At 51.5% G+C, this 25,558-nt stretch overlaps 2 protein-coding genes across 6 annotated transcripts in view; one reads left to right on the top strand and one right to left on the bottom strand.

Annotated features, from left to right (window-relative positions):
* Positions 1-7,349, top strand: part of Hectd4 (HECT domain E3 ubiquitin protein ligase 4) — a 155,410-nt gene extending 148,061 nt beyond the window's left edge. For all 5 annotated transcript variants that reach the window (XM_028765893.1, XM_028765892.1, XM_028765890.1 and 2 more), the window contains exons 71-76: positions 1,612-1,715; positions 1,863-2,084; positions 2,885-3,048; positions 3,522-3,717; positions 3,842-4,064; positions 5,246-7,349. In XM_028765893.1, the coding sequence (XP_028621726.1) occupies positions 1,612-1,715; positions 1,863-2,084; positions 2,885-3,048; positions 3,522-3,717; positions 3,842-4,064; positions 5,246-5,382 (1,046 nt within the window). In that variant the 3' untranslated portion in view covers positions 5,383-7,349. The remainder of the gene's footprint in view (positions 1-1,611; positions 1,716-1,862; positions 2,085-2,884; positions 3,049-3,521; positions 3,718-3,841; positions 4,065-5,245) is intronic.
* Positions 7,350-10,234: 2,885 nt separating this feature from the next.
* Trafd1 (TRAF-type zinc finger domain containing 1) lies at positions 10,235-24,638 on the bottom strand. Its single transcript, XM_028766025.1, has 12 exons — positions 24,542-24,638; positions 23,087-23,151; positions 18,496-18,631; positions 18,366-18,419; positions 17,209-17,614; positions 16,461-16,667; positions 14,496-14,572; positions 13,677-13,907; positions 12,597-12,717; positions 11,609-11,939; positions 11,120-11,192; positions 10,235-10,919 (listed from the first exon to the last, which is right to left on the bottom strand). Exons 2-12 carry the CDS (start codon positions 23,131-23,133, stop codon positions 10,866-10,868), a joined length of 1,737 nt encoding a protein of 578 aa, XP_028621858.1. The 5' UTR covers positions 23,134-23,151; positions 24,542-24,638; the 3' UTR covers positions 10,235-10,865.
* Between the last annotated feature and the right edge of the window lie 920 nt (positions 24,639-25,558).

Here is a 25,558-nt window from a genome sequence, read left to right as displayed (position 1 = left end):
AGGTCTGCAGCACAGTCCTGTCACCCCAGTCCTTAGCGGATTGAAGCAGGAACATTGTAAAGTGAAGACCAGCTAGTCTGGTGTTACAGAATTAAATTCAAAGCCAACCTGGGAAATTTAGTGAAATCTTGTCTCCAAATGTAAACAATAGAGACAGGGAAGGCTGGGAGTAGAGAGGCTCGGGTGGAAAGAGCTGGCCATGTAGGGAGCGAGAAGTATAGATGGGGCACAGAGGGGCTGGAGGTATACAAGGCTGGGGCATAAAGTGATGGAGGTGGAGAGGAAGAGGGTATAGAAGCTGGGGGAGCACGGTTCTTGGGATAGAGGGGTGGGGTACAGAGGCTGGGGGACGGAGAGCTGGAGGTGGAGAGCAGTGGGGGTGCAGCTCGTTGGAAGCCCTTTTGTGAGGTCTCAGGCTCAATCCTCAATACAAAAGGATAAGGTAAATGTCCTCAGTGTCCCGGGCTAGCCTCCTCTGACTCGGCCTGTCACCAGCCAGCATTCCAGGTGTGGGGAGCCACACCCTCTTAAAGGCATACTTGTCCTAGTCTTACCTATGACATTGAATAGCCACCCACAAGCCTTTCCCAGCGAGAGGCTCAGCTGCTTGAGCCCAAAGCTGGAGTTGCCCATGAGACAGAGACGTTGGGGTCCTTCCATTAGAATGGCTCCTGGCATCACGACACCCATTGGCAACGAGGAAGAACAGCTGAGATATCCCTTGGCCCTGCCGATCACTTTGGTCCCAGCCATTCAGGATTTTTTTCCTATTGTAACTGGGTGAAGAATGTCCTCTGTGCCCCCATTCCCCTCTGTTGTGCTCCCTGGGCATTCAAGCAGCCTCAGTCTGGAACCCTGTAAACAGAGCCCTGCTGCTATGAGAAGCTGTATCCCCAGGTGCCAGGCCTGCTGCAGGCTCCATGCTCGCTGAAGACCAGTTCTTACCACCGCACAGAGGGGAACTGGGACGCTGGGAAGCTCAGCCACCTCCCATAGTCAGCCAGGCAGGGCCAGCTCCATGCTGAGGCCCTGCTGGCTCCAGGCTCCAGCCTGAACCAGATCCTGCCTCTCAGACTTTGACAAAGTGCCCCAGACTGGGCCTCCCCAGGGCCCACACCCAGTCAGCCTGCAGTGTCCTAAATTGCCTGTAGCCTCCTGATCCTTGGATGCCAGCAGAAGCCTTTTGAACAGGAGGGACCGAGGGGTCCCAGCTGTCTCTGCAAGGCTACCCCTCTGACCATCCTCATATGCATTCACTAACCAGGGCCAACTAAGAGATGGTGGGAGACAGCACTGGACAGAAGCAACCCCTTATCTACTTCTCAGCCTTCAGGTTCCATTCCTTCCCTGCCCCCACCTCCCATGTGACAGGAGACAGTTAAGCCCAGGTACATTTATAGAAAGCTGGGGTCAGCATCTCAGCAGACTCAACCTCAGGCCTCCATGCTCAAACAGGCGAGGCTTCTTCCCATACACTGTAGGAGCTGGCGACCAAGCTGACCTTGTGGTCCCAGCAGAAGGCTGTGTGGAGGCAGTGCTCTCCGGGGAGGCAGTCCTCTCCAGGGAACTCTTGGGTCCCTGCTGACACCGGCCTGTCTGTGTGCTCTGCAGGCGGCTCCTTCCGTCACTTCCTGTGGCAAGTGTGTAAAGAGCTGCAGAGTTCTTCATTGTCGCTGCTCCTGCTGTGCCCCAGCTCTGCAGTCAACAAGAACAAGGTGAGGACTTGTTCCTCTCCACACACATTTCTGGCCCAGGTGGGACAGCTTTGATGCCCAGCTGAGCGAGCATGAAAACTGGGTATGTCCTCGGTGCAGCCCCCCTCCTGCTTGGGTACATGCTCAATGGTGACCTCACTCTTGCAGGGCAAGTACATCCTGACACCCAGCCCCATCACCTATGGGGAGGAGCAGCTGCTGCACTTCTTAGGCCAGCTGCTGGGGATTGCCATGCGTGCAGATGTGCCTCTCCCCCTGGACCTGCTGCCCTCCTTCTGGAAGACACTGGTGGGCGAGCCTCTTGACCCAGACCAGGACCTGCAGGAAGCAGACATCCTCACCTACAATTACATCAAGAAGTTTGAGAGTGTGAGTCAAGGCTTAGTGTTGGGGGTCAGCAGGGCCCCAGGGTCATCTGGGCCAGCACTCCATGAGGCACCAAGCTTCCAGGAAGAGGGCCTGGGATCCTCCTCAGGAGGCTTGTCTCAGGAGAGCCGGGCCTCAGCCGTCCTGTGTAACTGACAGAAGCAGATGCTGCTGCTACCACCCTGTGGGATGCTTTTACCATGTCCATAACCAAGTGTACAGTACAATTGAAATATTCCAGGCAGCTGAGAAGAGGGGGCATGTGTAGATATGCTTGCGCTTCAGTATTGAGCTGTTGGAGAGCTTCAGAAAGGGAACAGAAGGTGAGCATGGGGCCCATCCAGACAGCAGAGACTTGAGATGGCAGTGTTGCCTCTCCTTTGCCCTCTTGGAACAATCTGTACCGAGGCAACTAGTAAACAAAGCAATTAATTGGGGGCTTGGAGTTTCAAAGGCTTAGTCCATTATTGTCATAGCAGGAGTCAGACAGGCACAGTGGTAGCTGGGAACTACACCCTGATCTGAAAGCAGAGAGGGAGAGACTGGGCCTTGCATGGGCCTTTGAAACCTCAGATTCCACCTCAAGTGACACACTTCCTCCACCACCTGCAGACAGCCTGGGCTTTGGGTCCCATGAGCCTGCTCTAGAATGCAGGGACAGTTCTGAACTGATGGCACCTCTGTCAAGGCCTCTTGTGGGCCCATGAGCATGCCGAGGTTTGCCAGCTGAAGGACAGAGTTCCACTGCCTGGGGACCTTGGCGGCAGATCAGCAGTCAGCCTCACCCTGCCTGTGTCCCACAGATCAACGAGGAGAGCGAGCTGGAGGCCTTGTGTGCCGAGATTGCCTCCCAGCACCTGGCCACCGAGAGCCCAGAAGGTCCCAAGCCCTGCTGCCGGTTCACCTACCTGACCATGACTGGAGAGGAGGTGGAACTGTGCAGCCGTGGCCGGCACATCCCTGTGGCGTGAGTGTGTGACTTGAAGGGGCTGGATCACACTAGTGCGGGGGGATGTTCCCAGGGGAGGGTGTAAGATCTGAGGCAGGACACAAGGCCAGAAGAAAAGATGATCTTAACTAAAGGCTTCCCTTAAGGCAGTGGTTCTCAACATGTGGTCCTGACCTGTTTGGGGTCAAAGGACCCTTTCATGGGGTCATCTAAGACCATCAGAAAACACAGATATTTATGTTTAATGTTGGGGGGTCACTACTACACGAGGAACTGTATTAAAGGTCCCTAGCATTGGGAAGGGTGAGAGCCATGTGTTGAACTGTATTAAAGGTCCCCAGCGTTAGGAAGGGTGAGAGCCATGGCCTTAAGCTCTGAAGGAGTTGGGGTGAGCCATGAAGCCCCACATGAGCCGGGGCTGGATCGGCCGGGCACATGTAGCCATCACAGCTCTCTCCCCCTTGCCTCACTGGTGGCCCTCCACCCAGCAGTTGGGAGAACAAGGATATCTACGCGGCAGCCATCCGGAGTCTGCGGCTGCGTGAGTTGCAGAACATGGAGTGTGTGACAGCTGTGCGTGCTGGCCTGGGCTCCATCATCCCCCTGCAGTTGCTCACCACCCTCAGTCCGCTGGAGATGGAATTGCGTACCTGTGGCCTCCCGTACATCAACCTAGAGTTCCTGAAGGTAGGCAGCCCTGCACTGCACTCCGCCCTCACCACCTCTGCCTGTGCTCTGGTCCACACGCAGCTCCTGCCCTACCCTGCCTGGATCAGCCCAGGCCTGCTCACACTGGGCCTTTCTTCCCCAGGCCCACACCATGTACCAGGTGGGGCTGATGGAGACAGACCAGCACATCGAGCTCTTCTGGGGGGCTCTGGAGACGTTCACCCAGGAGGAGCTGTGCAAGTTCATCAAATTCGCCTGCAACCAGGAGCGCATCCCCTTCACCTGCCCGTGCAAGGACGGGGGCCCTGACACCGCACACGTGCCGCCATACCCCATGAAGATTGCCCCTCCAGATGGTACAGCAGGTATTGCCCTCCCCAGCTCCTGTTGTGGGTGGGACCCTTAGGTCCTCAGGGAAGTGAGGGACCAGGACTCCACTGTAAAGGGCGAGGCTTGGTGAGCTCTGGCCGGTTAGCCTAATGCTGCATCAACATTTAAAAGCAGCCAAAGAGCCACAGCTTGCACATTCCTTACCGTTATCCTAGCTCAGTTCTGCAGTGCTAGAGAGTACATGCAGGGACTCCCGTGAGCCAGGGAGGCTGGAGACATCCCGACACACCCTAGATTCTCACCTCTCAAGTGCAGAGAGATAATCGACAATGTTGTATGTATCACAGGCTGGCCTCAAACTCACTCTGTAGTTGAGGATGACCTTGAACTTCTGATCCTCCTGCCTCCACCTTCAAGTGCTAGGATTGTAGGTGTGTACCACCGTACCCAGTCAGAAGGACAGTTTTACCTCCCTGTTGGGGAATCAGACCCTAGTGTGACAAGTGGGGAGTTTTACCACTGTACTGAGGACAGGAGTCTGACTCACAGAATCCACATTTTGAAGAAGGGAGGAAGAGAGGGAGGGAGAAAGGAAGGAAAGAAGGAAGGAAGGGAGGGAGGGAGGGAAGGAAGGAAGGAAGGACCGACCTGTAAGATGGCTCAAACCTGACTTAAATTCTATCCCTGGGACTCATGTGGTGGAGAGAGCTGACTACTGCAAGACTGCAAGTTGTCCTATGACCTCTACATGTGTCACACTACACACACACACAAATTAGTGTGTGTGTGACAGAGAGACAGAGAGACAGAGAGACAGGGTTTCTCTCTGTAGCCCCGGCTGTTCTGGGATTCATTATGTAGACCAGGCTGTCCTCAAACTTACAGATCCACACCTGCTTCTGCTCCTAAGTGCTAGGATTAAAGGTGTGCACCTCCAATGCCTCTGCATGGTGGCATACTTGTGATCTCAGCCCTGGAGAAGCAGAGAGAGAGGCTTACTGTCACCAATGCAGCCTGCTTGACCATCCCCAAAATGGGAAGATAGACTGCTCCTCTGTCCTGCAAACATGCAGAACATGCATGCACAGAGTGTATCTGTACACACAGGCACACACAGAGTGGTGTTTGCTAGATAAACAAGTGGGTGCCCAGGAGGCCAGCCTGGAGGCAGAAGCCGGTTTCCAGCCCTCTGAAATTGGCGTTGTGTCTTCTGTAGGTCCCCCTGACTCCCGCTACATCCGAGTGGAGACCTGCATGTTCATGATCAAGCTTCCCCAGTACTCCTCCCTGGAGACCATGCTGGAGAAGCTGCGCTGTGCCATTCACTACCGTGAAGACCCCCTAAGTGGCTGATGGGAGTGAGCCGGAAGATTAGGCTGTCACCAAGGCACCACTGCCGGCTTGGGAAGCTTGCCAGTTCAGGCACATCCCTCCAGGGCCCAAGTGAGGAGCTGGCGACATTTGCTTTCTCAACTTTCGTCCGTGTCCCAGGGCCACCTGGAAGACACTTTTTGTATGTGTCCGTTTTGTGAGGTCCGTTCCTTTGCTGCCTGTTTGTGGTACATTGTAGGATAGTTTAGCTCTCAGACAGTTTCTGTCTCATCTGATCTTCCTGGACACTGGTCTTCGTGGCTAGCAGATTCTGATGCCACAGGTTCAGGTGGTTCCTCCTCAGAGCTACCGGTGGAAAGCTGAGGGTGAGATGACCTCAGCCACACAGTCTCCTGTTCCCTCTGCAGAGCGTCTCCACACGTGTGAGCAGTCCTCAGTCCTGCCCTCCTGACTGGAGCTGGCGTCTCTCCCAGAGGCAGCTTCTGCAGGGCTCCCCCGTTCCCTCTTGAAGTAGTTGAGCTAGTGCTGAGGCATTCAAGAGGCACAGGGAACTCGTGTTAACCTTCCTGCTTTACTGTACGTTCCTGGCCTTGGTTTTGTTTTATGTTTATTTTTATTTTTTAAGGAAATCCCACAGAGGCCCCTTGTCTCCCCTGATCCAGGCAGCCCTGTCTGCCACCTGTCTCTTCTGGGCCCTTGGCTGAGTCACCTGAGGGTACCTCAGGAGCAGACACCCAGGAGCTACTCCAGGCCTTAGTTCACAGACAAGCTGGGTATGTCCTGGAGTTGAAAGGCAGTGGAGCTACAGGGATAGTGCTGAGAGGGCCTGTCTACAGCTGACTGCACAGGGAAGCACACGGTCCAAGCCTACCCCACTCTGTGCTCAGAGACGGGCCCTCCTCCCCACATCCCCACAGTGCTGGAAGGAGCCCAGGAAAGTGTCACAGCCGTCTCTAGAGACTGTCCGAGGTGCTCTGCCCCAGTCAGGGCTGCATCAGTGGCCCAGGCGGAGACTGCAGGGGATTCTTCTGTGCCCTGGCTGGCCTGCCCAACACCTTTTACAGCCAATGTGTGTACCAGGGCTGAGCTTCCTGCAGGCTCACCCACTACCCCAGTGCATTTGTGCCCCAAACAAGTCTTTGTCCAATGGTACTTTGTTCAAGAACAGCACATGCCAACTGTTGGACACTGTCATTTGGACCTCACCAGTTGTCACAGAATGGCAGCGCTGTAGCTATTGTATGATATTGTGCACACAGAAGTTCTGAGGAGAGTGAGGACGGTATGCTCCTCCCTCCACAGCACCTGGCCTGCTTGGAAGGTGTGCAAGCTTTGAGGCTGGCACACCAGCATCCATCTCCTCCCTGTATGCTTAGGAAATGTATTGAGGACCATTACAGAAAACACCCCACCCAACCCCACTTGAGGAAGTGATACACCCTAGCTCAGTGTGCCGGCCACGCCAGTCACTGGGCTACATGGAAGTGAGTGCCCAGAGCAAGCCCTGCTCTTACAGAAGGTAGTGGCCGTTGCTTAGGACCACCCCAGCCACCTCAAGGATCCTGACTCCATTCTACAGAAGGCAGGAGCCTCTGAATTTTAAAGTGGGTTTTCATTCCTGTACCTTCAAATCCTTGGTTCCCTTCAATCATCTTCCCATGAATGGACTTGGGATTCTGTCAGCTACCTCCCCAGGAGGGTTCTGGAAGCTTCTGTTGGCCCATTCCTTGATTAGATGACAGCTGTGAGTGAGATATCTGCTGCTAACTCAGCTGCTTCTCCTAGAGAGCACACTGAGGTCCAGACAGATCCCAACCTTGGCCCTGAACAATGTGTGCTGTAAAGTTACTTGATGTATATTTATTATAATTATTTATGATTGCATTAACAGACTTCCCATTCAGTCTGATGCTATTTACACTATGCGGTGTAAAGGAAGCTCACTACAGGAAAAAGTCACACCAATAAATAACCTTCATCTGACTGACTGACCTAAAAGTGTGTGGTCATCTCCTCGTGCCGAGCAAGCTCACAGGTTGGCACTGCTAGACGCCTCTGCCGCCTAAGTGTCACAAGTGCCTAGGAATTAACCGTTGCACTCTCTGCACTCCATTAGCGTCTGAGCTACCTTCCTCCTGTTCCAGAGCACCACCCTGTCCTGACAGTCTGTGCTCTAGAGCCCAGCATGGACGTCTTCCAGAGCCAGCTCTAACCCTAGATGAGTTTGGCTATTGTCAAACAATCCTCCTGGGGCAACAATGCATCTAGACCTACTTGAACAGCACCCCACCCACCCACCCACCCAGGTCCTGTTGTCTCAGGACCCCAACCTCATTCCAACTTGCTTGTCCCCTCCCGCTGCTCCAAGGTCATCCTCACCCAGACTCCTAAATACATCTTCATCATAGGGACAGAAGGGACTCAACCAAACAGCTCTCCTTCCTTATCTTGTTGCTGGAGACAGCACAGGCGCCACTGACTCATTGCTCTGTTCATCAAGGACCCCCCACGTCACAGCACTGTCATCTCCTTACAGAACACATTCAGAAGGCTCCTGAGCCTGTGCTGCCGACACCCGTGCAGAGGAGCCTGCTCCATGTAAAGAGTTCCAGGCCAGCCAGGGCTACACAGACCCTGTCCCCGGTGCAGGGGAGGAGGGGAGGAGGATGGAATTGGAGGGCCTGTGTACCAGGACAAAACAATGAAATTTGAAGCAGATTTGGAGACGGGACTTTCAAGTGACCTAGAAGAACCTGTAAGTACAGGCTTCTGGGGTGTCTGTGGAAAGTGCCACCTGATTGCCATAGTGAAGGCTGCTGGGAGCTGCCTTAGGGTATCGTCGTGTCTATCTTGACATGATGGAGAAAGTCTACACTGGAAATGGACAACAGAGACACGATATCCAAACCCCAGCAAAAAGTATTTATAGCCGGGCAGTGGTGGCACACACCTTTAATCCCAGCACTTGGGAGACAGAGGCAGGCGGATTTCTGAGTTCGAGGCCAGCCTGGTCTACAGAGTGAGTTCCAGGACAGCCAGGGCTACACAGAGAAACCCTGTCTCGAAAAAAAAAAAAAAAAAGTATTCATTCCACTAAATCAGAAAAAAAAGACATGAGACAACAGCAGACAGGCTGTGAAGATTGGCATCAAAACAGTTGAAGGATGGAAAAAAGTGACGGTCTATGGAGGACAAAAAAGACAAAGGGACATTTTTAAATTGTTAGGATGGGACCAGGGCAGCAGTGGTGGAGGAACCTCTGAAAGGGTAAGCAGACACACAACACCAGCAGGGGGCGCTCCTTAGATGGTTGTAGCATTCACCACGCACAGGGCGGACATCCAATCCTAGGAGTGTGCGGAGCTCGAAGGGAGAAAATCAGTGTCAGAATGGCTTCAGACTCTGTAACCTAGAAAGTGAAAGATACCTTCTAACCCTAACCGAGCCGGGTTCAACCTGGCACAGAAAACAATAGGCACAGTCACGCCCATGGCATCAGGGAAGGACTAAGTTCAGGTGGGGCGGGGCATGGTGGTGCACTGAAGAGGAAAAGGGAAAGCTCAAGGCCAGCATGCACTACATTAGGCTCTGTCTCTCACACCACCACCCCAGAAAAAGAAAACAGGCATGTGACTAGAATCAGAGTTCATTATATGGCACGGGGTGGGCACGGTACCAGAACCCAGGAAGGGAGGGGCTGCCACAAGGCCAGGCCAGTCTGGACTGCGGAACAGTGAGATGTCGACCCAGCCCCACACAAAAGGCACGTTTTATCTACAAAAAAGTCCTAATGAAACCCATTTCTTACAACTAACATACACTCATTTAAAAATACATTTAAACAAGGGTATATCTCTGCAACTCTGAGAATGCAGAGGGAGGGAGAGACAACGAGGCACACATGACAGTCTGAACAAGAACAGTGTCAAAGGAATGGCTAGGAATGACGAAGCGCAGATGCCTGAGGATACAGGGAGACTAGCTTCCAGCTGCACTTGTCTTGTCTGTGGTTGCATGGAGGACAGCAGTTACAGCCACAAGCCAGTCCATTGTCACTATACCATGTCCAATCCACACGGTGTTCTGTGGGTGACGGTGCTCCATCCTCGCCAGGGAGAGAGACCCAAGTTGCCTTGAGCCCTTCCTGCCACCTCCTTGAAGTTCCAAGAGGAAGTCAGTGACAGCAGAGGCCATGTCCTCTGGCTCCTGAGGAAGGTTTTCTAAGCTAGCCACCCTTGGCGAGCCTGGCCAGTATGTCTCATCTGGGGACAGAATAATTTTCTGTCCTGGCTTTACTGAGAATTAGCGGCACAACCTTTTTGTCGCCTGAACAGTCTCTGTGCCATCTGAAAGAAGTGGGGGGTTCTCCATCTTCTCAATCCTTGGCAAGAGTGCTAAAGCAGGATTGGTTGTCCCTCAAAAGCGTGGCTCCTTTTTGGGGTTCAGGATTTTGTGTTTTGCTATCTTCCTTCATCTTCCAATGGCTACAAGTGTGCACCCCCATGGCCGGCACAGTGTTAGGCCCCAAGTATTACCACAGCTGCAATGAACCTCTAAGTTTCCTCCAAAGTGCAAATTTTGGAGGAAATTAGCAGTTCTTAAGGTGAGGGCAGACAGGATAGTCAAGATTTTGAGGCCAACCTGGTCTACATGGGACATCTTAGGGAGGAAAAAAAAAAAACAGAGCACGACCTCTTGAAATCTGAGCACTCTGAGAAGGAACCCATGCAGGGCATCCAACAAACAGCACAGCAGTCACCAACTGTGCCTGCAGCCTAGACGGCGCAATTGAAGTTCAAGGCCAGCCTGGGCTACCCAGGGAAACCATGCACACTCTCCTCCATCTCTATAGAAAGAATCACAAGCTTAAACAGATCTCTAAATACAAACTTTATTTCAATTACAAGGAAATAGATAATTAAAACAGTAAAATAAAAAGGGAAGGGGCTGGAGCCTCAGTCCTTATGAGGGCAGGTGTGGCCCTGGTGGGAGTGGCATGAACGAAGCGATACATTCCCCATCGGGAACAGAGAGAGGTGGGTGAGTGACCCGCAAGCACCAAGGTGGCCTCTAGTCCAAGTACCCGCTGGCCGCTCAACTTGTTCCTAACATGCTGCAAACCCAGGCTTAGGCCCCACCAGGAGAGAATTGCTTCTCTGCTATCTCTGAGATTCCCAGGACCCTCCTCTCTGTCCACCAGGACCCCACAGCACCAAGCAGCAGTGTTGATGACATCTGGATGGAGCCCTTACCATCCAGGCCAAGAGGGCCACAGACACACTGATTGCACTTCTGCTCAACAGTGGTGGCTCGGGCCTCCCAGCTAGCCCTCCCTCAAACCCAAATACGCACAGCACAATCTCAAAGACACAAAATGGCCATAACCTAGGAAAAATTACAATCTGGCGTCTCTCCTGCCCGATGAGCCTGAGAGGCAGTTGGACACTGCACCAGCCTGTACTGCTATGCAGAGGGGTGGGCTGCAAGAGTCCCCCACAGTCACATCACTCCTCTTCCTCCTCAGCATCCCCTGCTCCCTGCTGCTTTGGAGGCTTTGCCTGTTGGATAACACAAGATTAAGTAGTGAAAGGCCAGACATGTTGGAGCTGCCTGGTTCCCAGAGAGCTTTCTTCGAAAAAAGTCAAGGCATGGACCCTACACTATGAGGTGTGTACCCAGCACGTTCTCTGAATTCATAAGCCCACGAGTCCCAGCCATGTCTGCATCTGCCCTGAGCATTACTGCGGGACCCCGTTACCTTTGCCGCTCTGCTGTGGTAGCTAGCAGCTGCAGGGGTGACCCGAGAGCTCCGGGCACCTTCACTCCTCCCACTGTAAACAAAGGTCAGGAATCAGCAGGCTGACTGGGAACTCAGAGGAGAGGAGGCGGCGGCACCATCAGGCAAACCCAGACTCCTCAATGAGCCTGGTGGGGGCCAACTAGTTAAAACTCAACCTGACCAAGTATGAGGCCCTGGCTTCCAGCCCTAGCACCACTGGGGAAAAAGGCTAAGCCCTCCAGGGCTTTCCGTATTTCTGTGACCACGCATGGAAATAAAGGCTTTAAGGTTTTTTAAAAACTCATTGCATTAATTATTCTGCATGTGTGCAGTGTGAGTACATGTGCTAGCACGCGTGTGGTGGTCAGAGGACAGCTCAGGTCATCAGGCTTTTGCAGCGAGTGAGCCCTCCTACCCGCCCATGCTTTCCTCAGCCACCATAGGCTCCATTCTGGGGCTGCTGCTTACCTGGCTCCATATCTCCCAGGAGAGCCATGAGGAAAAGATGGCGCAAGGTTTTCTGGATAGAGATTTCGAATAGAGTGAATCACTGGAACGCGCCCAGATGCGACAGGCCCATTCTGGTTGCCCCGCATCCGCCCATGGAGGTCCTGACTGTCTGAGTTGTTGGGCTTCAGCACCCCAGGAGGGCTCCGCTGGTAGTCAGACCTGGGGCCTGATGCCGAGTTCAACAGTGGGTTAGTCACACTGTTCATGGTTCTGTTGGGAGACATCGAGTAGGTGGAGCCTTTCACTGATTCCTGCTTGACAGCATCCACGTAGCCAGATGACAGGTCTCCTGGGAAGAGAAGGTGGCAGTTGCTTTCCGGGGAAGGCTATCCTATCTGTTACTAGCAGACTGTCATGGCAGACAGCCCACTCTATATGCTGAGGTCCTGATCCTTAAGGACAGTCTCCTAACTGTTGAGCAAACAGATGTCAGCAAACTAGGAGACGCCGTTAGTTGCTGGGCGGTGGTGGCGCACGCCTTTAATCCTAGCACTTGGGAGGCAGAGGCAGGCAGATTTCTGAGTTCGAGAGTTCGAGGCTAGCCTGGTCTACAGAGTGAGTTCCAGGACAGCCAGGGCTACACAGAGAAACCCTGTCTCAAAAAAACAAAACAACAACAACAAAAAAAGAAGCCGTTAGCAGTTGGCTTTGTGGTGTGAAGTCTCAGAAACATGCACCCAGCTAGATGATTAAATAAAGCAGTAGGAAGCACAAGTTACCACAGCACTGTGACTCACAGATATCTTGGAAGCCAGAAGCCTACAACATCTGCACTTAGGTCAACCTGGGGCAACGTGGGGACCACTTAGCCTCAGCAGAGTCCCTCAAGAGACCCTCATGCATGGGAACTAGAGGCACAGGCAGGCCTCCTGGAGAGCAGGACTGGGAAGCAAGCAGAGCCAGCAGTGGCTTCAGCCTGGCTCCCTCGCTCAGCCCCGGCTGATACCCTGGTGTTTGACCCGCCTCCTGGACAGCTCTGGTGAAGTGTCTTCAGGCTGAGGATCCTGTGCAGGGATGCCCTCCATTGCACGGTGGTTTCCTGTGGCTGGGCGTTGGTCACATTTGTCCTTTAAAAAAAAAAAAAGGAAAAAAAGGAAAAAAGCAAATCAGCCCTGGGGATGTTGGAAAGAGAAGAGCATCAGCAGGCTGGGAGATCATCCTGACCCACCACAGACACTGACAACTGATTTTAAAAAAATCCTTGAGCCGGGTAGTGGTGGCGCACGCCTTTAATCCCAGCACTTGGGAGGCAGAGGCAGGCGGATTTCTGAGTTCGAGGCCAGCCTGGTCTACAGAGTACTAGACTGTTTTTGTTTTTTTTGTTTGTTTGTTTGTTTTTTTTCGAGACAGGGTTTCTCTGTGTAGTCCTGGCTGTCCTGGAACTCACTCGGTAGACCAGGCTGACCTCGAACTCAGAAATCCGCCTGCCTCTGCCTCCCAAGTGCTGGGATTAAAGGCATGCACCACCACCGCCCGGCCAGAGTACTAAACTGAACAGCCATCATGGATTCCTGAGGCTTTGGGCAAGGAGGAAGCAAAGGCTGGTGATCAGAAGAGCATGCTCTGTCTGCAGTGTGTGTGTGGTGGCTTAGGTGACAAGCAGAAGCGGAGATGTACAGTGAGCAATGCAGGGCCGGCACCTGCCCCACTGGCTCTTCACACAACTGATGGCTTTGGGCGGGGCAGGGGAGCATTTTTCTTTCTAATCATGTATGATTCCAGACTGGAAAAACAAAAGACTTTAGAGTATGGAGTGTAGCACCCTTCTTTCCTGAAGCCCCGTGAGGAATTCAGAGCCCAGGAACCACATGGCAGAGGCAGAGCTGGAGCCCAGGTCTCATGGAACACAGCTCTCCCATAGCACAGCCGGGCCTGCCAGTCACAATCAGGATGCATCTGTCCTCTCAGGGAGATGCTCCCTCAGCCTCTGCTCAAACGCATGTAGCCTGTGATAGATCCCTGAGCTCAGCAGGGCTCTGAGGACAGAGTGTAGCTAGAGGGTGGAGCGCACCCCTGGGACACTCACCTGATGATGGAACAGCACCGCCTCTTCCAGCTGCACCCCACAGAACTCACAGGGGATGATGATGCTGTCCTCCACAGCAGCTGAACTGCTCAGGCCCATTAAAGTGTCTAGCTGGTTACTTGTTGCTTGCTGTAGAAAGTTCTGGAAGATGGTACCAGGATCTTCCACCCCCCTGACGGAAGAGCTGCCAGTACTGAGTGAGCGTAAGGCATGTGAAGGGTTGCAGCTTGTCTGTCATTCAAAAGACATGTTGAAAAATAAAGAGAAGTTAAGGAAAAACTACATTCCTACACACTTTCACCAAGAAACTCCTTCAACCCCTGAGTGCTGCAGAGCTGGAAAGGCCAGACGGGTTCATCTCCACACTCTACTGTTCCCTACTGCGCCTGTGCCATCCATTACACACGGGACCATACCACAAACAAAGGCCAGACAGTCTTTTATTCTTCCTAAAGGACCAAACACTAGATGCATGTAAAGTATTCAACCCCATTTCTCAAAGCAGGGTATGTCCTGTCACCCCAAGCAGAGACTAGAGAGCACCTTTAGATATGCTGGATTAGGCCTCACCACTTAGACAGGTCGAGTGGAAAGGGGTCCACAGCTCCCTTATAACGAGACACAGTGCTGTGTACCTGTGATCGCAGTCTCTTGGGACGCTGAGTACCACAGCCATATGGTGAAAAGTTACAGTTCACCACTGCACTGCACTGCACTGCACTGCACTGCACTGCACTCAGTAAGGAAGGCCCCCTGCAGCTTGTCCCACTGATCAGAGCCTGCTCACGCTCCTGCCTGAAGCTGTCAAGTGACACACACCTGATGGTCAATGAGCAGTTCCTCGGGGTACAGCTCCTCACAGAATTCACAGGGCAGCAGAGTCTCGTCAGCAGCACCTGGAGCCACAAACAGACAAGCGCTGGCCAACCTTCCCACCCTGTGGAGTATCTGACTCACAAGTCTGACCTGGGGCAGGGGTGGGTGTTAGACTGCCAAGGAAAAGGACACAGTATAAATTCCAAAACTGATTCAAGTAGAGGTTTCACGGGAAAAGAAAATTCTCTGGAGTTTGTGAAAGACTGTTTGAAAACAGGATACTTCTTTAAAAAAAGAATTAGGTAAAGACAGAATGAGCTAAAGATAAGGAAGAATCCCGTAAAAGGCTACAAAGCAAGAATCCTAGCATGATGGCACACCCTATAGCCTCAGCACTTGAGAGGACGAGGCAGGAGAGTGAGTTCACAGCCAGCATGGGCTACACAGAGATAGCTTGTCTCAAAAAAAAAAAAAAAAAGAAAGAAAAAGAAAAAAGTGCAAAGCTGTAGAAACCCCAGTACAAGGTCCTGACAGACCTGGACCCAGATATTATACGGGAAACAGCCAGACACAGAGGAAGGAGACTCTGCCAACAGCTGCCATGGACTTTTCAAAAGTACCCGTGTGGCCTGGCATGGCACACACCTTTCGTCCCATCTGTCTTCCAGAGGCAAAGACAGGCAGCTCTCTGTTATTTCCCGGCCAGCCAGGACTGCACAGTGAGACTCTGACTCAAAAAAAATAAGATTTCAAACAAACAAGTGCCAATGCATAATAACTCAGAAAACAAGAAGTGCTACAGAGCAGTGGGTAAGAGTGAGGAACGTGGGCTGGAGACACGGCTCAGAGGTTAAGAGCACTGGCTGCTCTTCCAGAGGTCCTGAGTTCAATTCCCAGCAACCACATGGAGGCTCACAACCATCTGTAATGGGATCTGATGCCTTCTTCTGGTGTGTCTGAAGACAGCTACAGTGCACTCATATACATAAAATAAATCTTTAAAATAAAAGAGTGAGGAGCTTTTGTGGCCTTTGTCTTCTTTACATAGGAGAGTGATCGCGTTAAATACATGGTGTAGTATTTAAGCACAGAATGTCCTGTGTCTGTAAATCTGTAAGAACTCAGGGGAGTATGCAGGAGGTCAGTGTGGGGACAGGAAAATGGAGACAGAGACACGGGGCAGGTGGGGGTCCACTGTACAGTTCTCAGAACCGTTCAGAATAAGGTTGGAAAGCAAAAATAAGGTGAGTTCTATCTCATTAAATATTTCTATTTTCAGCCAGGCAGTGGTAGTACACACCTTTATTCCCAGCCCTCAGGAGGCAGAGGCAGGTGGATCTCTGAGTTCAGGCTAGCCTGGTCTATAGAACAAGTTCCAGCACAGCCAGAGCTACACAGAGAAACTCTGTCTTGAAAAAAGCAATCCTTTTGTTTGGAGACATAGTCTCACTATACAGCCCTGTCCTGGAACTCACAGATCTGCCTGCTTCTACCTCCCAAGTACTGGCATTAAAAGTGTGAGCCAGTTCACCTTTAGTTTAGATGTGTGTGTGTAGTGGGAGATGGGCACACTCAAGCCACGTGCAGCTCGTGTGGTTTCGAAGACCAACTATGGGAGTTGGCTCCAAACCCAGATTGTTAGTCTTGGCAACAAACGCGTCTACCCACTGAACCATCCCACCAGCCCAGTATTTCAACTCTGTATGAGTTAGATAATGGAAGACTAACAAAAGTTACAGTGACTAGGGGCTGGGGAGGTGGCTCAGGGGTTAAGGGCACTTGCCGTTCCTCTAGAGGTTCGATTCCTGGCACCTGCATGCTAGCTCCCAACTGCCAGTAACTCCAGTTTCTAGGGGATCCAACACCCTCTTCTAGCCGCCCGAGGCACTGAGTGCATATGGTACATTGACATACAGAAGCAGAACACTCATAAAAATTGTAAAGACTCTGCAAAAGAAGCAAACTTACCCTTTATGTCACCTAGAGATGTGGGCCCACCGCGAGCTGGATCAGCCTCAGACATGGACTCCCAGAAGCCCTGCTCTACCATGCTGGAGGCCTGTCCCTCATTCTGCAGACTCAGGGCCAACATGAAGTCCAAGTGCGCGTTATTCTCAGTGCTGTCTTTTGGGGACTGCCGGCTTCTATTCCTTTCCTGCCTTTCTTGTTCTTCAACTGGGAAGAAAGCAGCAGTGCATGAGCACACTAGAGACAGGAACCATCCAAGCCTGCCAAGCTGTCAAGACCAGCAGAGGCCTGCCAAGCCACTACGACCCTGAGCCCACTGCTTTCAGGGACCTCTGAACCTGACATGCGCCATGAAACAATAAGCCACCGGGATAACATAAGTGACCAATTGGCAGGATTGCTCTTGGTAACTAGGAGACAGACAGGCACCGGGCTCAACCCTGGTCTCATCTTATCTGCACTGTGGCAGAATGAGTAAGCACAGCCAGGCCAGCTGGACAATGACATGAGAGCATGCCGCAGGTGCCTCTAAGACTAAGGACACCGTCCGCCTACCGCCAGCAATAACAGCAAGAGCATACCACGAGGCTCCATTATTCCTGCTGCATAGGCAAGTGTGGTATCCTTCCCATTGCCACCCAGTGACTGTCATGTTCCTAGCCTCAAGATCTATTTGTCTCCAAAGTCCTGTTGCCCTTTGTCCTGGGATGGTGGCACCACCCACTCGCTAACGCCAAACATAACTCACAAAGATTATTTTGAATTGGGAAATGGGTTGTCATGCTCCTCTGGCTGGCAGTCCTACTGTAGAAAGGGTCTGCCTCAAAGGCTCTCAGGGGCCTCCCAGGGAGCCTCATGGGTGGGTCCAGAGCCTCAATTTGTCTGAGGAGCTGGGATGCGATCCAGATTCTATCCTGACTCCAAGACTCATCGTAAGCATCGGGAGAGATGGCAGCCTCGTTTCTCTTTTCCTCCTCCACTCTCCCACAGACTTCAGGGTGAGTCTTCAGCTCCTTCACAAGCACGTTGCGCCCACAGCTGCCACACAGCTCTGTCCGGGCACCACAATAATCTTCATGCTCCTTCAACTTGAGCACAGAAAGCTCCAGATCACAGTGCTGGCAGACAGCAAGCCGCAGAGGACACTCAGTCTCCTGCAATGCATGGTGGGAAGGACTTACTATACAGAGAGGCTGGAGTTCAGATCCAGGCAAGAAACTTAAGTATCGGCCGGGCGGTGGTGGCACACGCCTTTAATCCCAGCACTTGGGAGGCAGAGACAGGCGGATTTCTGAGTTCGAGGCCAGCCTGGTCTACAGAGTGAGTTCCAGGACAGCCAGGGCTACACAGAGAAACCCTCAAAAACCAAAAAAAAAAAAAACAAAAAACAAAAAAAAAAACAAAGAAACTTAAGTATCTACTTCAGTGTTCTCTAGCCTGGGCTGGAATGCAATGCTTTCTAACAACTAGGAGCAAGGAGCTGTAGGTCTAGGTCTGTGGGATGGTTTTGCAACTATAGTTACTGGCTGCCAAAGCTGGCAACCTGAGTTTGAGGCCCAGGAAGGAGAACTGACTCTGACAAGTACCTTTGACCTCCACAGGTACACTGTGGCACACAGACAACACACATACTAGCTAAAAATAATCAAGAAGGCAGGGAAAAGCCTTATTTCAACATATAAAACAAGCCAGGAAGGCACCAATGGGGAGAGGACACAGTCCAAGGAGTACACGAGCTAGAAGCCCATCTGACAGGGTCAGGAAAAGCTTCAACTGGGCTTTGAGCATGGATCTGCATGCAAGGTGGTGCAGAACAGGCTTATACAGGCTTTCTCGCTGCATGTGGCTCTGGTTTCAGCAGGCCTGGCCCCAGAAGTCCGTCCCTCCTCCCACGAAGACACTAACCGCATGCTGCTTTAGCTGCCTCTTCTCCAACTTCTTGTTGCATTTGCAGGTCACCTAGAAAACAAAGAGTCCATCAAGTGGCTCGGTCACCCCACCTTTCCCCTTGCCCATCTGGGAATGGGCAGCTCACCTGACAGTGCTCTGCGGCCATGTGAGTGTCCATGTCAGATTTGGGGAACGGTTCCTTGCAGACAGGGCACACACCAATGTTCCTCTTACAGTGGATTTCATGGATGGTAAAATTAAACACTGGAATTTCCTTTTTGCTACAGAAATATGCCAAAGAAAAAGACAAGCATTACTAACTGACCCCCACCTTCTCTCATCCAGTGCAAGCAAGCACATGGACACGTGTCCTGTCAGTGTTTTGTCTTCATCAATATTTTGGTTTTGCATTTGACTTTTCAGAAAGGAACTCACAGAGCCCAGGCTGGCCTCAAGTCACTCTGCAGAAAAGACCTTGATGTTTCTCTCTCCACCTCCCAAAGGTGAGCCCTGCAGGCAAGGCCCGCCATGCCCAGCTTGTGTTTTGAGACTGGTTCTCACACTGCAGTACACAGAGGCCTCAGATTCATAGCAATCTTCCTGCCCTAGCTGACTGAGTGTTGGAAATGGAGACTACCTTGCCTGGCTAATGATTTTTATTTCTCTGTGTTTAACTTCTGAGACAGGGTCTTGATATTGTAGCTCCGTTTGGCCTGGAACTCTCCTTCCTCCACCTCCCAGGTGCTGATACTCCCACGTCCTGGAATGTCCAGAACCAGAAGAGAAGAGGTAACAAAAAATAGTTCAGGGTTGGTGAGATGGTTCACCTGAACAAAAGCACTTGCTGCCAAGCCTGGCGACCTAAATTTCACCCCTAGGATCCACACGGTGGTGGAGAGGACCAATTCCCAAAGGGATCCTCTGACCTTCACTGCACCCTGTGACACACATGTGCATGTCATACATACACAGTAAATACATAAAACATAATAGACACCATTTAGGAAAAAAGCATTTTCAATCACAACCAACTTTTCTTTCCTACTGTCTACTTGTATCCAGTGCAGTTCTGACACTGAAGATCCTTGTCTTAAGATGACAGAAAGCCAGGAATGGCAGCGTATAACTTGGGAGGCAGACAAGAAGGTCCAAGTTTGAGGCCAGCCTGGTCTACAGAGCAAGTTCCAGAACAACCAGGGCTGACAGAGAAACCCTGCCTCAAAAAAACAAGGGAAAAAACTGAAAGGTGGCAGAGAAGGCTCCAAAGACCAATTGTTTTATTTTGTGAAATAGGGTCTCTCTATGTAGACCAGGCTGGCCACAAACTCGTAACAAATCCATCCACCTGCCTCTGCCTCATAAGTGCCAGAATCAAAGGTATGTCTCAAAGACCAACAGTTTTACTAGATGTATTGACATTATGAATATATGTTTTGCATGCTTGTATGTATGTGCTCCATGTGCATGCAGTGCCCATGGAGGCCAGCAGAGGGCATCAGATCCTCTGGAACTGGAGTTATGGATGGCTTTGAGCCACCATGTGGGAGCTGAACCCTGGGAAAACTGATCCTAGCTCTCTTGGAAGAACAATGAGTGCTCAAGTGCTCTTAACCACCAACCCATCTATCCAGCTCCAAAACCACTTTTAAAAAGATTTAGTTAAGTGTTTACATGCATGCACAGATGGTTATGTGCCCGTGAAGGCAGGTGCCCATGGAAGCCAGAGGCATCCGGTTCCACCTATAGCTTGAGGTATAGGTGATTGCAAACCACCAGATGTGGATGCTGGGAACTGAACTCAGGTCTTCTTTTGGGAGCAGTAGAAGCTCTTAACCACAGAGCCATCTCGACAGCACCCCCAGAGCAGCTTTCAAGACCTGCAGTGTGAGCAGTCCCTCAGACAGGCAGGGGTGAGCTCGCTCAGGTCTCCACACTAGGCTATTTTCTTCTGTGAGCTGCTCTGCCCCAGGTAGCCTTGTCCTCACTGGCTCCTCCACTGCGCTGTCTCAACTCCCTCAGCCGTGAGTTATACATCGTCCCAGACTCCTTCAAATTACAACAGAGCGAGAACCAGGATGTCTCTGCCAAATGTCATTTTGCTTCTCAAGTGACATTTTCTTATTTTATCCATGTCAAAGATGACAAAGCCACTGACTTAGGCAGACATGCAAATGATGCTTGGGGACACTCTAAAGTGGCAGGCAGGGAGCACCGGTAGAAAGTCTTCTCTGAACTGTGTCCTCCAGCCACGAGGGCAGGCGAGCAGCAGGGCTCTGTTCCAGCTCTCCATCAGCATGGTAATCTCCTCCACCAGCATCTCCCTCCTACGTCATGTGGTAAGTGACACACAGAACCAATGTGCTGCACTGTGCTCACTCAGTCGGTACAGGGCTTGCTGTGCCAGCATGAGGACCTGAGTTCAGATTCCCAGGCACATGTGACCACCAGGTGTCATGGCAGAGACAGGCAGACTCAGGGCTTGTGACCAACCAGGTTTGCTGAAATGGCAAGACATGCTCTCACACGCGTGCATGCATGTAAGAGATAAATTCTTAAAGAAACCACATCAGGTCCAGCAGGGTAAAGACGCTTCCTAGGGGGCTGGAGAGATGGCTCAGTGGTTAAGAGCACCGACTGCTCTTCCAGAGGTCCTGAGTTCAATTCCCAGCAACCACATAGTAGCTTGCAGCTGTCTGTAATGGGATCTGATACACTCTTCTGGTGTGAGTCTGAAGACAACTACAGTGTACTTATATAACTAAAAATAAATAAATAGCATTTAAAAAAAAAAAAAAGATGCTTCCTAGGCCTGAGTCCTGCAAAATGTCCCCTGACCACAGGTATGTAGCTGAGCGCACATGCCCTCATATTCACAGAGTAATTTTAAGTTTCTCTTCAACACTTGGGTTAAAAACGTGAGAACAGTAAGCTTAGCACCTGTGATGTGATGCACAGACCCTGGAACCATGAAATGGTTAAACAGGACAGCCTTATTTAATGGTGACAATGAGTGAAACTGTCTTAGGAGTTTGCATCCTGCCAGGCGGTGGTGGCGCACGCCTTTAATCCCAGCACTTGGGAGGCAGAGGCAGGAGGATTTCTGAGTTCGAGGCCAGCCTGGTCTACAGAGTGAGTTCCAGGACAGCCAGGGATACACAGAGAAACCCTGTCTCGAAAACCAAAAAAAAAAGGAGTTTGCATCCTGTAACCATACTAGCATACGCCCCAGGTTTAATCCCCAGCACTGAAAGAAATAAAGGGGGTGGTAAGGCGGCATGGTAGCGGTGGTGCACGCTGTAAATCCTCAGGCGTGCTGCTGTGAAGCCTGGGTTTGGTCCCTGGCACTGAAAATTACTACTGCCACTGTCAATGGCGGCTCCCGGTGCTTCGAAGGTAAGACAAGGTTTTCAATTTAGGTCATCTTTACTGTTTGCTGAGTTTGAAACTAGCCTGAGCTACATGAACCAGCTTAAAAATTTTTTTAAAAGCCCGTGACTTATTCCTCTCATCTTAGCAGTCTGGGCGTACATATCCAGTCCCAGGCTAGCCTGGGCTATGTAGCAAGACCCTGTCTTAAAACACCCCTCCCACAATAACAGAAAAAGAAAAGAAAGAAAAAGAGAAAGAGTTCACTCTGTGCTGCTCAGCTAACTTTTCCATCACTACACACAGAGCCAGTTCATGAAGACTCAGTCCCAAGCACCCCAAAGACAGCCTGAGGACCACTCAGGAAAGTCCTAGCACTGGGGACCCAAGGGCAGGTGGATGTCTGTGAATTCAGGGCCATCCTGGTCTACAGAGTGAGACCCAGAACAGCCAGGGCTACACAGAGAAACTGTGTCTCTGGAAAAAAAAAAAAATCAGTTCACTTCTTATATGTGAGTGAAGGCTGTGGGTGCTGAGGCTAGCTCAGTGGCCGAGCTCGCCCACAAGACTGTACAGTCCCTCCCACTACACATCCCCACTCCCAAAGAAGGTGAGGGTCCACACCACTCCAGTATTGTTTGTTTATTGAGAAGGGTCTTGCCGGGCAGTGGTGGCGCATGCCTTTAATCTCAGCACTTGGGAGATAGAGGCAGGCGGATTTCTGAGTTCGAGGCTAGCCTGGTCTACAGAGTGAGTTCCAGGACAGCCAAGACTACACAGAGAAACCTTGTCTCAAAGAGAGAGAGAGAGAGAGAGAGAGAGAGAGAGAGAGAGAGAGAAGGGTCTCCCTAGATAGCACGCTGTAGACCAGACTGGCCTGGAATTCACAAAGATCCTCCTGCCTCTGCCTCCTGAGTGCTAGGATTCTGGTATGTATCACCACACCCAGCTAAGTTTTATTATTTTATGTGTATGGATGTTTTGTCTGCATGCATGTCTGTGTACTTGGTGTCCAGAGAGGCCAGAGGCCACTGGATCTCATGTAACAGGAAACCAAACCTGGGTCCTCTGAAAGAGCAGGCAGTACCCTTAACCACTGAGCCACCCCTCCAGTCCTGGCCCCATCTTATTAAGTCATTAAAGACAGAACAGAGACCCAGGTCCCAGCTTTATCCATTCCACTCCCCATGCTACCCAGAGAAACCTGCCTGTCAAATTCTAAACAAGCCATTTACCCAAATGGTTAAAAGGCTCTATTTACAGTGGCTTGCATAGTTAATCACATACAGCCTCAGTCACAACCTGCCAAGAAACCACCCAAGTCTTTACAGAGCTGGCGTGTCCTCAAACCATGAGATTCTATGTCTTACCAGTTGTCACACAGCCTAGCAGCCTGGTCATCTGGAAACTCAGCCATCTTAGCTCTTCCTGAAAACTGCAAAGGAAGAGGTATCAGTTTCTGTTTCATTTCTGCTCAAGGGATGACATGCAAAAGAATAAAAACGTAGGGCACTCCTTTTCATTGTCTTTAAATTTTCAACTTCAAAAATTACTTACAAAATGTTGCCGCCCCCCAAAAAAAGCCCTAAAATACAAAGAATTCCCTTATGCCCTTCACCCAACTTCAGTAAAAGTTAATGTTATTAAATTCTAATTTTTTTTAAAATGTAACCAAACCTCAGACCTTATTCAAAGGTCAGTAAAGAGATCACCAATCCCCCTTTTCTGGCTCACTTTCTTTCAGTCCTGAGTGACATAAAGCACTTAGATGTTACGTCTAATCTCTCTCCCTTGTTCAGTTAATTAGCACCTTAATTAGAGCCTGCTAGCAACTACTGGCAGTTACTAAGAGTTTCTAGCTACTGGCTAGTTATTTTGTAATCAATCCTTCAATTTGGGGGCGGGGGTTGTCTGGTGTTTTCTTGGACTAAATTCAGGCTATACACTTTTGGCAGGAGTATAGTGATGAGCCTAGGTACGGGGGCTCTGTGTTCCCTGACCAGCCATAAAACTGGGCATGATCGTACATGCCTGTAAATTTACCACTAGGGATATAGAGACAGAAGAATCAGAAGTTCAAAACCATCTTGGCGACCTAGTAAGTTCAAGGCCAACCTAGGATGAATTAGACACTATTTCAAAAAAAAAAAAAAAAAAGCAAAACCAAACAGAAGCAGAGAGCTAATATTGGACGTCATATCAAATGGCACAGAATGACCACTGATGCTGACGCTGCCCACTTAGGTGTTTTTTTCTCCGTCAATTGAGACCCTCCCACCCGGGCATGCCAGGCAAGAGCCATACGCTTTCCGTACAGTATACAAGGCAGAGAGGGAAGCGCTGGCAAATGCAGAGCCAGTGTTTACATCACTCCTTCCCAAGACACAGAAATAGACTTAGGTACTGACTGCTAACAAGGCGTCAGGCTGGTCTGGACATTGTCAAGCCACCTGCCATCCTCGGTGCCCTGGCAACTGACACTGTTTAACGAATTAAAGAGTCCCATTGTGGCAGAGCCCGGAAAACAAGCAAATGAAACTCAAATAACCTAAGGTGAGTGTCTACGGGAAAGCACGCAGACAAAGAGGGCGGCGGGGCGGACGGACCTCTAACGACGGCAGGGAAGACTCGGCGGACCGGAGGCCCGGGGAGGCGGAGGCAGGCCCGGCCACACGCCACGGCAGCGCCTCGGGGAGCGGCCGCTCCGCGCTCCGCGGGCCCGGGCGGTTGGAGCGGGCCGGGCCTCCGCCTCCCGCCGCGAGCCTCGGCCGTCGCCGCCACCTCCCGCCCGCCCCGCCCCACCCCACCCCGCCGCCCGCGTTCACCTCCGAGCCCAGCGGGAACGCCACCGCCACAGCCACAGCCGCCTCGGCCGCCCCGAGCCAACAACGGCCCAGTTACCCAGCCGCTTCCCACCGTCGCCGAGGGGCACGCCCATTAGCCAGCCGCGGGGCCCCGACGGAAGCCCATTGGACCGCAGCGCTGCCGTTTCCTCGGGCCCGCCTCCTCACCCTCCATTGGCTGATGGAGCTCAGGGGGCGTGTCCCGAGAGTCTCTCCCCCCCCCCCCCCCCCCCACACACACACACACATCTGGAAGCCGAGGCATCTGCCTTGATTGACTAAGGCTGGGTGAACGTCCGGATGAGCAAAGAAGGATGGTGGGTGGCGTTTGTGCTCAGTCATGGGCCGTTAATACCCACTCGTCATCCCTGTCAGTAACGCTTCCTCGCGCCAGACCTCTTCGAGGTGTGGGAGACGCCGATGTGCCAGCCAGGGTCTCCTTGCCCGGCACGGTGGCTTCTCCGATACAAAGGGGGAAATTCTAAGTCTAAGCTGGCGTGAAAACTGCAAACAACACACAGCTGTGGGACCGGAAAGACACCTCCACGGCTAAGAACGCGTGCTGCTCTTGTAGAGTTTGGTTCTCAGCACCCACAACAGGTGGTTCAGAACCACCTGTAAATCCAGCTGTAAGTCAGGATAGCCACAGATTAATAATAATAATAATAATAATAATAATAACAACAATAATAGAAACTCAACAAAAGCAGAGCACAGAGGCACATGCTTTTAATCCCAACACTTGGGCCTCAACTGCCTGTGTAGGATCACCTTAAACTCAGTATCCTCCTGCCTCCATCCCCCAAGTGCTGGGGAGTGCCAGCTAATTGCCCACATGCTTTTATTTCCCTCAAATAAGTATTTGAGGGAACTGTGGGTTCACTGTTGGCTCTGGCTGCTGTGGTTGCCCGTGTTTCTGTTTTGTTTCGGGATTTTGGTTGTTTTCGACTAGCAAACTGTTTCTGAAAGTGATGGCATCATTTAACATTCCCATTGGGA

The sequence above is a fragment of the Grammomys surdaster genome, unplaced genomic scaffold, assembly GCF_004785775.1.
Source record: "Grammomys surdaster isolate TR1022 unplaced genomic scaffold, NIH_TR_1.0 166, whole genome shotgun sequence".
Classification (NCBI taxonomy): domain Eukaryota; kingdom Metazoa; phylum Chordata; class Mammalia; order Rodentia; family Muridae; genus Grammomys; species Grammomys surdaster.
Note: the sequence above shows the minus strand (reverse complement) of the source record. Positions and strands in the feature narration are given on the sequence as shown.

Excerpts from the sequence above, each read along its gene's own strand:
- Trafd1 (XM_028766025.1), bottom strand. The coding sequence starts at position 23,133 with ATGGCTGAGTTTCCAGATGACCAGGCTGCTAGGCTGTGTGACAACTG. Across the intron at positions 18,420-18,495 it reads TGGCCGCAGAGCACTGTCAG|GTGACCTGCAAATGCAACAA; the intron begins GTGAGCTGCCCA and ends TTTGTTTTCTAG. Across the intron at positions 14,573-16,460 it reads ATCTCTAGGTGACATAAAGG|GTGCTGCTGACGAGACTCTG; the intron begins GTAAGTTTGCTT and ends TTGTGGCTCCAG.